This window comes from Macrobrachium rosenbergii, chromosome 17 (genome assembly GCF_040412425.1).
Source record: "Macrobrachium rosenbergii isolate ZJJX-2024 chromosome 17, ASM4041242v1, whole genome shotgun sequence".
Lineage (NCBI taxonomy): Eukaryota > Metazoa > Arthropoda > Malacostraca > Decapoda > Palaemonidae > Macrobrachium > Macrobrachium rosenbergii.
The window spans coordinates 7,841,270-7,858,028 of NC_089757.1; the positions used below are offsets into that span (position 1 = coordinate 7,841,270).

Sequence of the window (16,759 nt, forward strand, 5' to 3'; positions counted from 1 at the left end):
AACCCCCTCTACAAATGCTTATAACTGCCTATTTTGATAGTTCAAAAAACCAAAAAGCCCTCTAAAAATGCTTATACCTGAATATTTTAATAGTTTTATCACAAAAAGTGCATTTAGTCACGAAAATATGAAAATACTGTAATTTGTGTTTTTCTATGAAAAATACCGCAAATAGGAGAATTTTCCGCGAATAATGTGTATATATGTTCCACAAAGAAATCTGTGAATAGGTGGAGCACGAATCCAGAAAACTGCAAATAGGCAGGGGTCCACTGTACTTGGATATATGGAGTATAATTCAAGAAAAGGTTTAATATGGCTTGACTTCTATTACCTCACTCAAAATAAGGTTTATTATACTACCAATATTATAATTACTATTATCATTACAGGCAGTCCCTAGTCATCAGTGATCCGGTTTTATGGCACTTGTCTAGCAACAAAATCGGCAACTTTCGGCGCCGAAAATCACAGATTTCCACTTATCAGCACCGGTAATTGGATATTGGTGCCGATACATACCTAACAGAGGTGCCAATAATAAAAAATCGGCGATTTTCGGGGCTTTACGGTGTTGATAAGCCGCAAAAATCATCAAAAAAGCCCCAAAAATTGCCAATTTTTGATTATCGCGATTTTCGGTTATCATCACACCGTCAGAGTGGAACCACCACCAATAACTGGGGGCTGCCTGTATTACTAAGTAGCTTCACCAGACTGAGTCAAAATGTCAAAATACTTAACATAATGGAGATGACGTCCTAATAAAAGGATAATATACATCCGATGACAAACTGATGACGTCGGAAGACAGAAGGTCATCAAAGTAATAATTCTTTCTAACCCCTCATATATGTTACAGCAACTTATAGTTTTCATAATAATTTATTTTCAGAACTTGGAAATTGACCAATATAAGTTTCCAAATCTTACAAAAAGGTGTACGTTCACATATCAGATGTAACCAAGTTCTTAAGGAAATAAATTTATCTTATTCATCAAACTGATTTTGAAACAACTTTGGTCAGTTTTCTTTATCAAATATAAAGCAACATCCGCTCATAATTTTTGTTTCTGTGGCTCTAATTATTTTCCTAGCTAAACCACATGACATCATTCATAAAGAAATCCATACAACGTATTTTAGCAGACAACAGATAACTGAACAAGAAAAAAAATGAAATTTGATAAGATATATTTTGCAAGGCACAACTATCCCAAAAATTAATCTCTTTAGTGAAACAAATCACAGAACGGCTTTTATAATCAAGTAAGCAAGCTTTTGTTTTCTCAAGGTATTGCTTGCAAGTTCTTGCCAACCATGGGAAGACAAGTCCTCCTAAACCCCAGCAAAACTAAGTTTAGGACAGCAAACTTTTATCACCACATACTCTGAATAGACAGGCAGCTAGTTTTTCAGACTAAGTTCCAGTATAAACACATTTCTTACTAAAGTCCACCCTTTCATTATGTTTCCGTAACCAAATGTGTGTGTTGTTCTCAGCCTCTACTGAATGGAGAAATGGTTGCCATAAAAAGTCCTACTGGCAGAGTCACTGAAGAAAGCTTGATCCTAGGATGCATATTGTTTCAAAGTATGGCTCCTAATTACTGCAGATAAATCCTATTTTGTTTTTGCAAAAGAGTACTATAGAGCCATAATTTATATTGTGATTAATTCATACGGGTACTTGCTATAAAAAAAATTAAATTTAAACTTGAAAAAAATAAAAAAAACTTGAAATGATTTACTGTACAGTGTTCAAGATGGTACAATATAGGGCAACATATTTTCTAAATGTATATTTTGTCATGTCATTCTCTTAACATAATCACTGAGGCTTAGAGTGCAGAAGTTGATTCTTCTGGTACTTCTTGAGTGGAGACATTTTTAGAACTTTCATTTGTAATTTACATTTTTGTCCTATGTATTTGCAAAAGGTGTGAGCAAATGGACTTGAAAGCAAAAAATCCATGGAAAACAATTGTCAACCACAGATCTTTGGTTAAAGCTCCTCACTTTGCCTGGTGACTCGGCAGTATTGCAAATCAAGGCTTGGCCAAGTCAGTAGTTCCTTCAAAGTTCTGTATATAAGATCTGGCAACCATTCTTGTTGGGGGGAAAGTGTATGACTCAAGGTTATGAAATGAAGTAAGGTACTTACCACCACAGAAAATGAGTTCTCTGCTGTCTCCTGCCTTGTTCATTTTTTGCCTGAATTTTCATTTTGGCAAGATCATCATCTATTCATTTTTTTGCATAATTTTCTGAGTCTTCCCATGGGTCTTTGTCCTGCTATTTTCGTATCTACTCTTCTGAGCAATTGCCCTTTTCCTCCTTTTATGTTCAAGCCATCTAATTTTTTAGACTATGTTCCAACTGATGAACACCGCATTACTCCTGAACTTCCTAATTAGTACTTTGATCTTTGGCCATGAATGTTACTATTTTGTAATAACACCTGTTTAAATTCACTTAAATTTTTTTTGTCAGTGCCCATGCCTTTACTGCATAAAGTAGTAGGCTTTGATAAACTTAAAGTAGTTTACTATTAGTTTACTCTTATTTACCAGTAGTCTAGCAAAATTCCTCTAGCCTAGACCAGCACATTTAGTGGCTTACTGGAGACCATGAAGGTGATGAAGATCTGCAGAGGTCAGGTTCCTGTATCCCTTCTAAAGAACACAGAATGACAGATTCTGCTTTGAGGTTTCAGCACTGTCTCTAAGCAGTCTAAAGACAAACTCCATTAGGATACATAAAAAAAATAAGAATAGGAGAAGAAAAATGCAAATTATTTCTTCCATTTCTGGATTTTTCAAGTATATCACATCCCTGTCCCTCTTTAGTTGTAAACGTGAAGGGGATCTATGAAACCTTACAGAGGGTTGCCATTTATAGGACTATTTAGGGGAATATTTTGCCCTTCTACTAGAAGTAGCAAGAATAAAATGTCCTGGGACTCCCTGATATGTAACAAAGTCTTCCTAGGAAGTAATTTTCTCTCTCAAATCCACTTGCAATATTTCAAATGCTCCAAACCATCTTATGTTGTTGTAAACCTGTGTCATAATGGCATCCATTCTTTTGTACATGTATGTGCATTGTTAAGCAACTAGAAGTCTGCCTTCAACAATCTCCTTCACTGTCTTCCTCCATCTCGATTGCTGTTTTAAGTGGAGCTGCCTTAAGAAATCAAGAGCGCATCATGAGCATACAACCATTACCTCTGTTTGATTTCTGACATTACCACAAAATAGGTGAAGCAAGAAAGGTAGCAGGGTGTGTAGATTGGGATGGAAGAGATTTGCATGTCTTTGGAAACCAGGTTTTGGGCAGTTCTCTCAGTGCTGTAGATAGAATGGAGACCTTACGCCCCCCTGCATTTTTAATGTGTGACCTTACGCCCCCCTGCATTTTTAATGTGTGAAAATTTGATTAAATCCACATGAACTGCTTCAGGGAAGTGACCTCCCAAGTACAAAAATGAGCAGATGTGGGTAGGTGAGCAATAGAAGCTGCTGAATGATTTGTCAGGAGGATATTGCATTCACTGATTCAATGCTGTCATTGAAAATATTACAATCTTGGGTATTTGGGAACATAACATAATGTCCCTATCAAGAAGCACAGCATCCATCACATGGACTTTAAATATGAGAGGTCAACAGTTTCATTGTACTGTAGACTCATTTTTCATTGGAGGAAAGCAAATCAATCCCTTGGATACATAAAAAGAAAGCTGCCTATTCTTTTGATGATCTTCACTGGCAGCTGAGATCATGGTAGATAAAATGGAATCTTGTCCACTGAACTGGAATCTGAAAGAGCCATCCTGCAGACCTATGGAGGGTTTCTCTTTTTTACTTCTTTACCAAGAGCTGTTTCCACTCCATGGAATATCATATGGACAAAGTTGTTGAAGATGTTAAATATTATAACTAGTCTTGTGAATGTCTTTTCATTGAAGTCTTGGAGAATACTAGTTTCCAAATGATCTCTTCTCAGTCATCAATTCTATAGGATACACGAGGGGCTCTTTCCAGTACGTCAAGGAGGAAGTCCATTGTATAGGCATAAAGTGAGGCAAAACATTTGCCAATTTTTTCTTTTGCATATTTCTACCTCCAACTTCATTCATGTTGTACTTATTCCTCATCTGTACTTTGCTTTTTTAAAAACACCTTTATATCTGCCTGTGTATCAATTTTGATAAGTATCCTAAGATGCACTACATCCTCAGGATGCTAAGTCTGTGGGCTTCTCCCTTTAGCCTCCAAGTAAAAGTCTTCACTTACAATCCTTAGCACTTTTATTCATCATTGTCTTGGTATGTCATAAGGATACTATTAATCTTTGAAAGAAGGCCGTCACCTCCCATGCTAAGTCTGACAGGATTCAGAGACAATGTAGGAGAGAAAATCACAAAAATTTAGTTCGCCATTGTGGGATGGAAACCCAGTACTTTACTGCGCTAGTTCAGCAGCTTCACTTAGTCTATCATCAATGTCTGCTCCCAATAATCTCCTTCCTCCAATGACATGAGTAAGTGGATGGCCAAATATAAAATGTTCAAGCCACTGTTGAATTTCAAGTGAACTGCGAAGCTGCTACATCATCAAGAGAGAAAATATTCCTAAAGCTCCTGCAATTGTCACACTCAGCTTTTGCATTCATACCACTGATAAATCTCATGTGGTGGTGAAGAAGGATAAATCTCTCTCTTGTTACCAGAAGTCAGACCCTCATAATCACTGCCTTAAAATACTTGTGCAAAGCAATTCAAACCATCTGTCTCTGACTGTATTCCTCTCTAGTCTTTAGTTCTCTGTAAATACAGCAAAATTATTATTACTAGTCTAAAAAGATAATCTAAATGCATGCCTGTTACCTTTTCAAAAATAAACCCCTTAAAAGTTTACAACTAATCTTTGAGAATCAACAGTGTTACAAATAAATGCGTATTAATGTAAACCCCAGTGGCTGTTTCACATTTGTTTCTTTGAAGTTGTGCAGATTCATACTCTGCTTGATGGATACAACTTGAATTTTTTTTTTTTTTTTTGAGGGGGGAGAAAATAAACTCAGTCAAATGCTAACTTGAAATCAAAATTTTTCTTGAACTTGATATCTGAGTCCTTGGTGATAATAATTTCAGCCCATTAAAGTAGGTAGTTAACTTCACCCCTGAAAAGGTGATAGTAACAAAAGACTTCACTCTCCTGGATCTCTTTGGTTTATCCATCTTGGCACAAGATCAGTGTCTCTTGCAATCCAACTCCAGGGAACATTTTTCCCTTCTAAAAGTAAGGACCTCAATCCAGTGTGGTATGGACAATTCTTCTGTTGCTTCACAGTACTTCCTAGAAGAGTGATGAATCCAATCTTTTAGCCAGACTGTATTTCATCATTGGCCCCTGTTATCCTACAAGATGAAATTGCGAAATATGAGCATCACAAATTCAAGAAATTTCATCAAAGAATTAAAGGAATCATGGTAACTGATGTATTACAGTCATCACATCAGCCATCCCATAGTTCAGAGTGGGTCAATGCTATATGGTTTTCCTGTGTGCTGATGGGTGCCTGATGGTTCAACACAGGTACATATTTCCTAGTTGGTCAATGCATTCAGTTGCCTTCCATGGTTGCTCATTTTGATGTACCATACTTGGCCGAAGTCTTGTGTCCCTAAACACTGTCTAGCTCAGCTTGTTACCTTGTCTCTTCTTATATAACAATACATCCTATTCATGCTTCAGTGAACCATCCTCAAACAAATATTTTTGCTGTTAACAGTGTGACCATCCACCAAATTCACTAACATCCCTCTATGACCCTTCGAAGGAGAGGGAGGAGCAGTTAACAGTGTGAATATCCACCAATGTCATTAACATTTTTCTATGACACTTTGATGAAGAAGGAAGGGAAGAACAAGATCTCGCAAATACTTCGGACGCTATGTTACAAATAGTCTTCATAATCTTGATTTAGTAGTAGTCTCAGGTCATATGTAGTTGGCTGCACAAGCTATTTTTAGTTTTTTATCTTATATAGTCAAGAAGGGCATTCCAAGTGTAAGATAAGCCTCTCAATTGCAAGGAACAATGGAAGATGGAGAAAAGCCAGGTGTCTCACCCACAATTCTGACTCTGAGGCTGAAATCAATATTTACCTTCTTTTTAAATATAAACTTTAATGACCATAAATATTCAGTTATGTTAAACCCAAGAAGAACATCAATAGAAGTTTACTTCCAAAAAAATTATCAGCTTCCTGCACGCCTTGCGTTCACAATAAAGGCACTAATAACAAGAGGTGGGTTTAGAGGAGACAGTATCGTCTGTAAATGTTTCTAGTATGAAGTATAATTATGAAAACTGATATGCTATCAATAGTTAAGTGTGGCTAACAAGAATGAAATGATGGACAACATCCTAACTTTATGCCAAGCCAAGAACTCCTTTAACCATGCAACATTACACAATAACTGCCCAAAAAGATATGTCACCATTCCATCCAACCTAAATTAAAAAAAATTCCTGCTGACTTCATCCCAGAAGAAGAATGGCAACGAAGATAAAACTAAAGGAAGATGTATGTGCAAGAGCAATCACTAAATCTGCTTTAAAGGGACAAAGGCTTAGTTTTGACATTTGTTGATATAATGAGTAAAAAGGCTTAATATAATGGTACTGCAATATTACTTTCCTTTGAAGAATCAATTCAAACCAAGTCTTATGTTTAAGTAAAACATAAGTTTGTTCATTGTGAACACAGCCTTTCCATGTGAAGTACACATTAGGTACTCAAAAAGCAAAGATTCTATTCAACATTCAGGGAAAGGTCAGGGACCTAACTATGAAAGCACATGTAAAAGAGGGAAACTGTTGAAAGCAAAACCAATAACCTCAGTAAAATGTTAATACTATCAAAGACAGGGTTTGGGCCTGGTTAACCACAGAACAACAATGTGTTGGCCTTCCACCACAGAACAATAAATGTGTTGGTAGTCACCACCCTTCCAATAATTATGTCTGTTCAGTTTTATTAGCATAAACTCAATAAAATTCAAATATTATAAGAGAAACCTTATGCTTTCAATATAGTAAAATAAACCAATTACATGATAAAAAACCTCAAAGAGCAAACTCAATTACAACCATATTTTCCATTATCTAACACCTACAATTTTAGGAACTTTACTACTACACCTCGAATATCTTTTCTATTTCATAATTCTCCAGAGAAATCTAGGTAAATGCTTAAAACTTTATTCTACTTCCTGACTATCTTTTTTAGCTGATAGTCTTCCATCGCAATCTAAATTAATGCTTAAACCCTTGATCTTGACACCAATGATAAAAAAGCATAATACACCCAAAAGCAATCTCCACTGTCACCATCACCATCTGCGCATAAGCAAATTTATACCGCATACTGCACTGCATTTGTATTAGCCTGTCAATCTTTGATTCTTAATTATTTAGTAGTTTAACCAAACCACTGAGCTACAAGGTTTCATACATTATGATTAAATATTTGTAGTAAATAATAAAAAAAAAAACTTTTCATAACATTTCCTTAAAAATGAATACAAAAACATCCAATTGTCCAAAGTGCACGGAGGGCATGGTAACACTAAAAATTATATCAGATTGCAAATATTCATCATCATCTATATTAACTTTTCACAAGCTTCAAGTTCAATTTTCTTTTTCAATGCCTTCAATGAAGCCCTTACTTCTCTACTAAATGTCCTCGCTTTTAAACACATGGAATAAATACCTTTAAGGTATGCACATCCCAAAAATACTCCACAGATAGTGATGCCAAGAATACGCATTGCATTATTCCTCAACGATTATGAACTATTATTATTTGTTAGTTTTTCCAATCTATTTTCTACATCTAACTTCTACTGTTAATTTTAACTCCCTTAAAACCCTAAAAGATGTCCTTGCTTTTGTAAACTTTAAATCTCAAAAATTCTTTTACATTTCTTCCCCGACATGGTTAACTTTTCAATTACCAGCCCTTTCTGTTGGGATGTCTGTTTTTTTTTTTACTTTTCTTTTAATTTAACATTATCTTAGCTATAATGGTTTTTAAATTTCAAACCAAAATAAGCAAGCAAGTACACTATATATTAAACAATACATTTCTTAACTTCCAAGGGCATTTTGACTAAGCACTTGAAAGGCAGGTAGATCAATTTTGTGACGGTATAAATTTAAAAATACATGGGAATCTATATGAGAAAACAAAATCCAGTGAAGAAAAATGGATTTGAAAATCTTATGACTTTAAACAGGAACTAAGAATGCAAACAAAAAAGTTGCACCGTGTTGTCAGCTTAAAAAAACTTATACCAGAAAAAATGTAAATGCTATTTTATTCTTGACAAATGTTCTAAATTATGACATTAAGAGTATTTTCCACAATGAGACCTGAACAAAAAGCTATAGCCTCTTTCCTACCAACTGCCATTCACACACACAAAACTGCTAATAAAATACTACATAAATTACAATACTGGAGAAAAAATATAAAAAGCCCATACCACTTCTGATATTCCTCATGAACCTAGGCCACAGTGTCTTCCTTTCTCTCTCAAAAAAAGGGGGGGGAGGAAGTTTCATCAGTTAAGAAACACATTGTATTAAAAATATAACCAACATTAAAGCAAAATCATTTTGTAAGATTTTGTTTCTATGTTTTTACACACATGCACCAGACTTTGTTATATTCTTTGCTTAACAGAGATGAATAATAAAATCTCAAGAAAATGTTCAATACAGTCACCGCCCTACTTACGAACATTCATGTCATGAACATTCCGAGATGTGAACAGACAGTCGCAAGTTAAAACTGTGTTTGGAGCACTCCCCTTTGTCAACCATAAGTTCAAATTTTGCTGTGTGTGCCTAGTTAGAATTTCTGCCATACAAAGAAGAAGAACCTGTTCTTTTAACCCATTCCCTCATTATCCCCAGTATCCTCATGATTAACTACCATATGTTCTTACAATCACAATACTTGTTCATACTCGTAAAATATTCCTACTTGTTTCTATCTTCCTGATTTAACTTGTTCTTTGATGAATTCCCATTTTCTCTATTTCCTCTTCCCATATGAAACGTTTAGTATGCATTTTTGTCAATAGATAATGGTGTGCATTGTTCGCTTCATGAACTTCCAATGTCAGATGCTGCTCCTACGAAATTCTCTCAAGTACATAACTTTCAAAGTATGGAAAAAATACTTAATTTTGAACGTTCCATGAATCTAAATTTTACTTTCTTCTTTTACCTATCTAACATCGAAATTAATTCTTTATAAAACTACATGATTTAAAAACACTGTACTGTACAGTGAAGAGAGTATACTGTAATCTATGACTCCCGAGTTACCTTACGAATGTAAACATTACTTATTTCAAAGTTTAATATCTTCCTAAGTTTTAATAATTTTTCAACAAAAATATGCACTACATATTAAATACCATCTTACGAACAATTCAAGATGTGAATGGCCATCCAGAACATAACTTGTTTGTAAGCTGGGAAGTGCATAGAGGTTTAAAGTACAAGGTCATTAAATAGTGCATAAAGGTTTAAAGTACAAGGTCATTAAATACAGTGATGTTTACAGCATAAGGCTTGTGAATACAACAAAGGAGTCCAGTTAGCACTGTGCTGAAATTTTACTGCAGATGATGTTGGCATTTTTTCTAAACACTTACAGCAAGAGTTATTTGTAAATAGTTCAAAAAGGCTACAGGGTTAAGGTTTGTACTTCCTACAGAAATGGCCCAAAGGGTTTATTCATTCATTCATATACACATGAAGATTTAAGTAAGTGCTTGAACTAAAATCTACATATATACGAAAGAAGCCTTTCCAATTATGGCATGAAAAATTGTTATAAATATATAAATTAGAGAATATGTTAAACATAATACCCATGATTTAGGGACATTCACAACATATCTGATTTCATACATAAACAGTATGTTGGAAGACAAACAATAAAATCATATCCTGTTACAGGAAACCACAGCGGTTATTTTATATGCTGCTCTTCACTGATATGCTCTCGTGCTGACATACAAGACCAGTTATCACAGGACTAACAACTTCTAAAGATTTTATAACTTGTATAGCCTATAAAACTATAAAGAATGAAGTAAAAATTCACCGCCAACACCTATGATGACACATTTTGAAATACTGCCCTATGTGTGTTCTCATTTTTGATGTCAATGTTCTGTATTAATCTGACCTAAAAATGGGCTCATTCCTTCATTTTGTTCAATAAACTATAGCCAGAAGTGAAACTCTCCTGTAACTAAACTATTCAACGTGTGTAGTCAGTTTGTGGCTAGTAGCTGCTTTTAATTCTCATGTACTATGTCAAACATACAAGCTTGCAGAGACACTTAACAACTGCAACTTAAAATTCATTCTACTACTGTACAGACCTGATGGGAAATCATCAGTAAATCTCCCTGGAAGCTACAGCTATTAAAGAACCATGATTTTATCTGCAGCGTAGATAAAATTCCAAGGTAAATAAACTTCTCATCACAACCTTTGGTGGAAAATACTTTCCGACTTTAATATAAAAAAATTACAAAACCTTGAGACCACCAATCTAATGAAAATTTACCACACTAAAACCGTATCTGACACATGCTGAAGGATTCAAGAGAAAAGCTAAAATCTATTTTTACATAAAACTGGAGGCTTCATGCAAGTGATCAGATTTTATCTTCAATGGTATCTTAATTATCCGATGAATCTGGAATGGAATTAGGAGCAATTAATGAAAACCAATTATACTTCTACAGTTCATGGGCGAATTGATCACTTAACGTAAACTGGGCCTGGAAAGCTGAACAACCCACAACTACACAGATCATAGTTACTAATCAATAAGGTAAAAATTAAAAAGGGAAAAAGATAATGGGTATTACAGGACCAGTGCTTTAACCCCTGTGCAAAAATACAAATGGAAAATATAATGGGTAATAAAATACAGAAATTATTCAACAGCAGGAAGAAATTACATGAAAATTACGAGGTAAACTACATGGCTGAATTAACAGAATTTATAGCTGAGCTCTCATCATTGTATCAAGATCAAACCAAATTACCTTAAAACCAGCCAACAAATACTATAAATACTTCAAAATATGCAGAATGTAACAAGGTGAAGTTGAGAGGTCAGTAAGTTAGCACTTCATGAGTCAAACATGCAAGGTATTCTATGAAATCATGCTATAAACAATATAAAAAAACCTGACAATACAAGACTACTAAGACAAAGAAAAATAAATGGTTACCAATTCTACTACCCTTCCTAAGAATCTTAAAACCAAAGAGGATTTCAAATAAACCCTAAACATTTATCATGCTTATATTATTCTAAAAGAAAGGGAAAAGGTCCAGCTAAACTTCAATCATTTGTAAACCTCTTAGTGTACACAACCATCCCAATTATTATTCCAAGTCTCAATATCACAAGATCAAAAGAGCCAGGTGCAGAACTCACCAATAAAAGGACAGAATTTTACCATCACAAGACAGACTTAAGGAATGCAAGCTTAAGAAAATTTGACAAAATCACACACTAAATCATGACATTCAAACAATTTTTACTTCATTTCCCAATGAACAGAACCAAATCATATAAAACACAAAGTTTTCATGATCAAAACATCAGCTTTTCTAGTTGCTTGTCGAGAAACATTCAATAATACAGTACATCTCCCTAAAATAGATAGCCTTCACTTACTGTTACGGGATTTGGGTAATATTCAAACATTCAGCGATAATTAATTACATTTATGCAGAGTGGTATTTGGAAATTCAATTTCTTGAGATATTTGGTCATGTATACACCAAAATTTCATGTGACTCAGGATCTTCATTCCAAATTTCAAAGCTATAAACAATACAATGAAAACCTTTCAAAGCTTGCAGGTGTTCTCACATGAAAGTTTCTCTGCTCTCTAAGCCATATTCATGACTCGGTTGCAACAATGAAATATTCAGTAATTTATACTCTAAACCAAAGGCATAACATCAGAGACAGTTTGCCAAAAAAAAAAAAAAAAAAAAAAAAAAAAAAAAAAAAAGACATTACCATGTAAAACTGAGAGTATGAATATTGTAATAAACATAAAATTTCACTCTCATTAACTAAGATTAGTCGCCACAACTTGACCTTTAAACAATGAGAGAAGTGTGATACTTTCACAAACTGGCTTCAATAAAAAAGAGATAGAAAACATGTAACCGAAAGTCTACAGGATTAAGTGTACATGTATCTCTGGGTGCGATACACCAAATGATCATACTTGCACCTTTCTTAACTTTAGCATGATCACCCAATTTTAGATCTCTCAAAACCTCAAAATTATCTGTGACAAGTGAAACGACTGATACAGTAATATTAGAATTGTTAATAAGACAAATTCTTTGACAGCATGCCATCTACTGCAGATAAAACACTAGGACGCCTTCCCCATGTAAGTGAAGTACAAAAATAGTCTACAATAGAATGCTTATCTTTATTGAAATGTCTGAGGAGGGTGTGTGTTATTATTATATAATACGTTAGCCATACAAAAAGTCAAATTTCGATACTCTCACAGGCCCTCCCTTAAGGATGCATTTTATGAAGAGAGATAAAGAAAAGGGAGTGAAGGTTAAAGGGCTGAAAGTGATGCAGGTGGGGGGAGAAGGGCTGTAACAGAGACTGTGAATTTCTTGACATACTGAATTTGTACTATCTTTACATAGCACCAAAATATACATGCTGTACTGACTGCATGACTGACTGACTATCATTTAGTCCCCTCTTGTACACTAAGACCCATTGATACATGTAATAACCCACTAACATACACTTCCTTTGCATTCCAATCACTTCAATCTCTGATATTCAGATACTGTATTATTAATGCAAACAACCTTTTTAACATATTCATGCAAGCAAATCCAAGCAAAGCTTTAAAAAATAATTTCCATACAACAAAGGAGCTCTCATACTGTGATACCAGCTCTTAAGCAGGTGCAGTCTCTCATAAAAACATTGAAATCACCAAAATGTTAGAAAATATGAAAATAGAATCCCATAAATTTCACATTTATTAATGATAAAATCAATGTTCAAGCTAAAACTATTCCACAGAGAACTAATACCTGTTAAGGTGAGCTATGAATTGGCACCAATCATAATGTCAGTCAAAACACCCTCTACATTAAATACCTTGTAATGTCAGACATTCACTGAGAAGCGAAAGAAATTCATCAAAAAATACCAAGAATATGAATGTAACCTATGATCAAACCACCACATTCTTTGCATTAAATTTTCTTTGTATTTTAGTTGAATAAATCAATCAAAATTTCCTCACGGTGATTATTTATGTCGAGTGGTAGGTTTATGGAAATGGTAAATACTACAAGGAGATAATTCACATTCTGCCTCATCCTTTAGCTGTGCTTTAATTTTTTTAGTCATTCTTCTGAATATCAACCTACATTAAAACCCCATTTTTCAAACTGAAGTTGGATTACTTAATTGTAACATAGGCAATGAACGCCACAATTAGACTTGCCTCACTAACCACTAGCCTCTTGAAAAGTATGTGGAACAAAGGCATCTCAACATTATAGGTAAAATAGTAAAAAAAAAATACAATAATTTAAATCCTTTCGTAAATACAGTATAAGGTATAAATTTCAAATGCAATATAATTTTCTTATGAATAACCAAATTTTGATAAAAAAAAAAACCTTTGACAGGCACTGTCAGAAAAACATGTTTCATCACAAATCCATCACTTAACAACAACCTTCTGTATATCTACAACTTCTCATTAAAGAATTTTCCACATAATCCACACAAGAAGAATCCCTGCCGTCCCATCTATCTGAAGAGGTATCAAGGTTCCACAGGTCTCCAAACAGCAAACTGAATCACTTATCGAGGCTGTTGTCCTGTGCACACAATCTTCTCCCAAAAATTTGCTTACCGCCCTAATTTTCATTAATTTCCACCAGCATAGCATAAATAAGCTTATTTGTCCATGGTGACTGTGTTTCAGAAGCATACTAAATCTTTTCAAGTTTCATATCATTTACATCAAGTTTTTTTACCAGCCTTCGATGTTGGTTACTTACTTGACATGTTTACAAATGACGGTGTCTGACTCTGAATCTAAAATTGTAAATCTAAATCATCAAGGTGCCCTCCTGGCACTGAATCAGGGTATGCTCCTGCTTCTCATAAGGCCCTTTCTCTTTTAGCAGCCCCTCTGGAGGTTGGTACATCCACTGTGTCTAGCCTTGCACCAGTTTCTAATTGTGCATTGAACTCTAAGTCATGCTACAGACTCTTCCTGCTCTGCTTCTTCAGCATTAACTCCTGCCACTAGCCATTCTTGCAACTCAGTGAGCAACAGGCAGTCTTAACTTAAAGACATTTGGACTTCAGCAACGCCCAGACTATGCAAGATGCCTTTTTACGCAGTGAAATACCTGCCTCTACCCACTCTCAAGGCTCACCAGGACCCAGTCATTTGTTTCACTTATGCTCAGTCACACATCTGCCTCAACTCAATCATGCCACTTATCTGCAAATGGTAATGTTCCTGCTTTAAGCTGGTATTCAATGCTCACCTGAAAAAAGCCTCATTTCTGTCCCTACCTGTGCTCACAAATTATTAATGATCAATCAGTTTACTTCTGACCACAGTAATGTAATATCATCCAGAGGCAATACTCCAGAGAAACACTTACTGGATATCTTGGATTCAACAACTTCCTTGTCTGGTATCCACTTAGAGTCGGAAACCCGACACTGTTACTCATTCTAATTAGAGCTAAGCCTCCAGCCAATTCTGCTGTTATGTCATCTACCTCAGACTTGTATTTTCACACTGCAAGAGAGTGTACTCCCTTCACTTAACTTACTGTGGATCCTGCTACTCCTGAGAAGAAGCAGCTTATTAGTATCAATCTGAAGGTTATCAACGCAAGTGGACCAAAGACCCTGAGGAGACACATGTCATGAGTAAAGGGAAAGTGGAGTTCTCTCTATTTCTCAGTAAATGAAGGTTTCCTCAACAAATCTTTAAACTAGATTTAAGAGACATTTAATGCAGAGATGCATTCTAGGCCTCCTGAGCAGCTCCAGCTGCTGAACTGAAGACAAGAGTCAATGTAGTGGAGAGAGATGGATTCTGATCTCCACACAGCAGTTGTTATGGGGGCAATTTCATGACTATTCTACAAGTGGGCACCTTGCAAAATGGAATACAGAGATCTTCACCTGAAACACTGGTAATGGCCAACTGGAAGGAGTGGGTCTTGGGTATCACCATAACCTCATCAACAATGCCTCCAAGAACTAGAAAAAGCCAAGGGCAAAATGTTTTTTTTTCTGGACTGAATCTATGTTTTAAATACATAAATAGTGACTCATACGACCAGCCCTGGATAAAGTTCAGCAACCCTCTAATGCCTCATTAACACTTGTGGCATCACTCTGGCCTTTGTGTGACTGGTTCCAAACCTTTTAAGATTCCTAGTAAACTTTCCGACGGCTCTTCCAAAATGGAAGTAGTTGTTACATCTGCCATATACTTTGGATAATTTAAAACCTTGACCTCAACCATCATACTTGGAGGATAAGAAGCAGTTTCAATAGCAGAAGTTTTTTGGTTGAAACAGCAAGTGTCATGTCATAAGGCTTGTTACCTCTCTTGGTTGAGTTTCTGTGTTTTAAATATACGAATGCTGGCTAATATGACCAGTCCCTGGCAAAGCCCAACACTCCCTCAATGTCTCAGTGACACTAGTGGTCACATGTTGGTCACTGTATGAGAGGTTCCCAGACCTTTAAGACTCATAGTAAACTTTCTGAGAGTTCTTCAGGTGCTTCTTCCAAAACCTAAACCTGAACCTTCAAACTTGGAAGCTATGAAGCTAAGTCTTACTAACAGGCTTTTTGGCCGAGACAGACAAGGTTACTTAGGTTACTGCAAACCCTAAGAAATCAAGGCCAATCTATGCAAATCAAAGTGGTTGATCTTCTGTAGATGGTATAACAGAAAAGGCATTAATCCACTCTGAGCCTCTAGAGGCAGAAGGATAATAAAAAGCTGTCTTCATCTCCGCTCAAGGGCTACTGACATGTCTTAGCCCATGTACCTGAAAGTAAGGGTATAGATTTAAATTCTTTGCAAAATCTGAACCTTTAGACTAGCTGAGCATATGAATTCCAGGAGCAGATTTCACTGAAAATAATATTTTTGACAGCCTTCACTTCTACTCATTAGGAGAAAACAGTCATATTTTTTAAAGAAAACTGGCAAAGTATGGGCCTGTCGTATATGCCAGGTTTTATTACAGAAATCCTCTCAGTTTCAAATTTCATCAACTTTCAGTATCCTTTCCATATCTGGAAAAGCTATGAATGAGGAATGGAGAAGACCTCTGCTGTCCAATCAGAGCCATGAAGCAGTATTTTAGAAAGATTACAGTTTCCTGAGAAGGGAATCTAGCCTGTATTTATTGCCTAACATGTTCTACAAGATAGCTCAAAATATATTCTTTTGCCTGTGACATGTTACTACAAGGGGTTATAATAGTAATTCTAAGGAACATGCCTCTGATGTGGGAGCTGGGGACCACAAAATTAAGGCTGTTCTGGCCTCACTGGATTGTTAAAATGACAAATTTT

General features: G+C 35.4%; 1 protein-coding gene across 7 annotated transcripts in view; it reads right to left on the reverse strand.

Annotated features, from left to right (window-relative positions):
* Positions 1-16,759, reverse strand: part of eIF4EHP (eukaryotic translation initiation factor 4E homologous protein) — a 110,860-nt gene that overhangs the window by 34,851 nt on the left and 59,250 nt on the right. Inside the window, exon 7 of one of the 7 annotated variants that reach the window (XM_067119542.1) lies at positions 10,590-10,804. The exons of the other annotated variants lie outside the window; for them this stretch is intronic. Coding sequence (XP_066975643.1) covers positions 10,792-10,804 — 13 coding nt within the window. The 3' untranslated portion in view covers positions 10,590-10,791. Of the gene's footprint in view, positions 1-10,589; positions 10,805-16,759 lie in introns of those variants that run through there. 7 annotated transcript variants of the gene reach the window in all.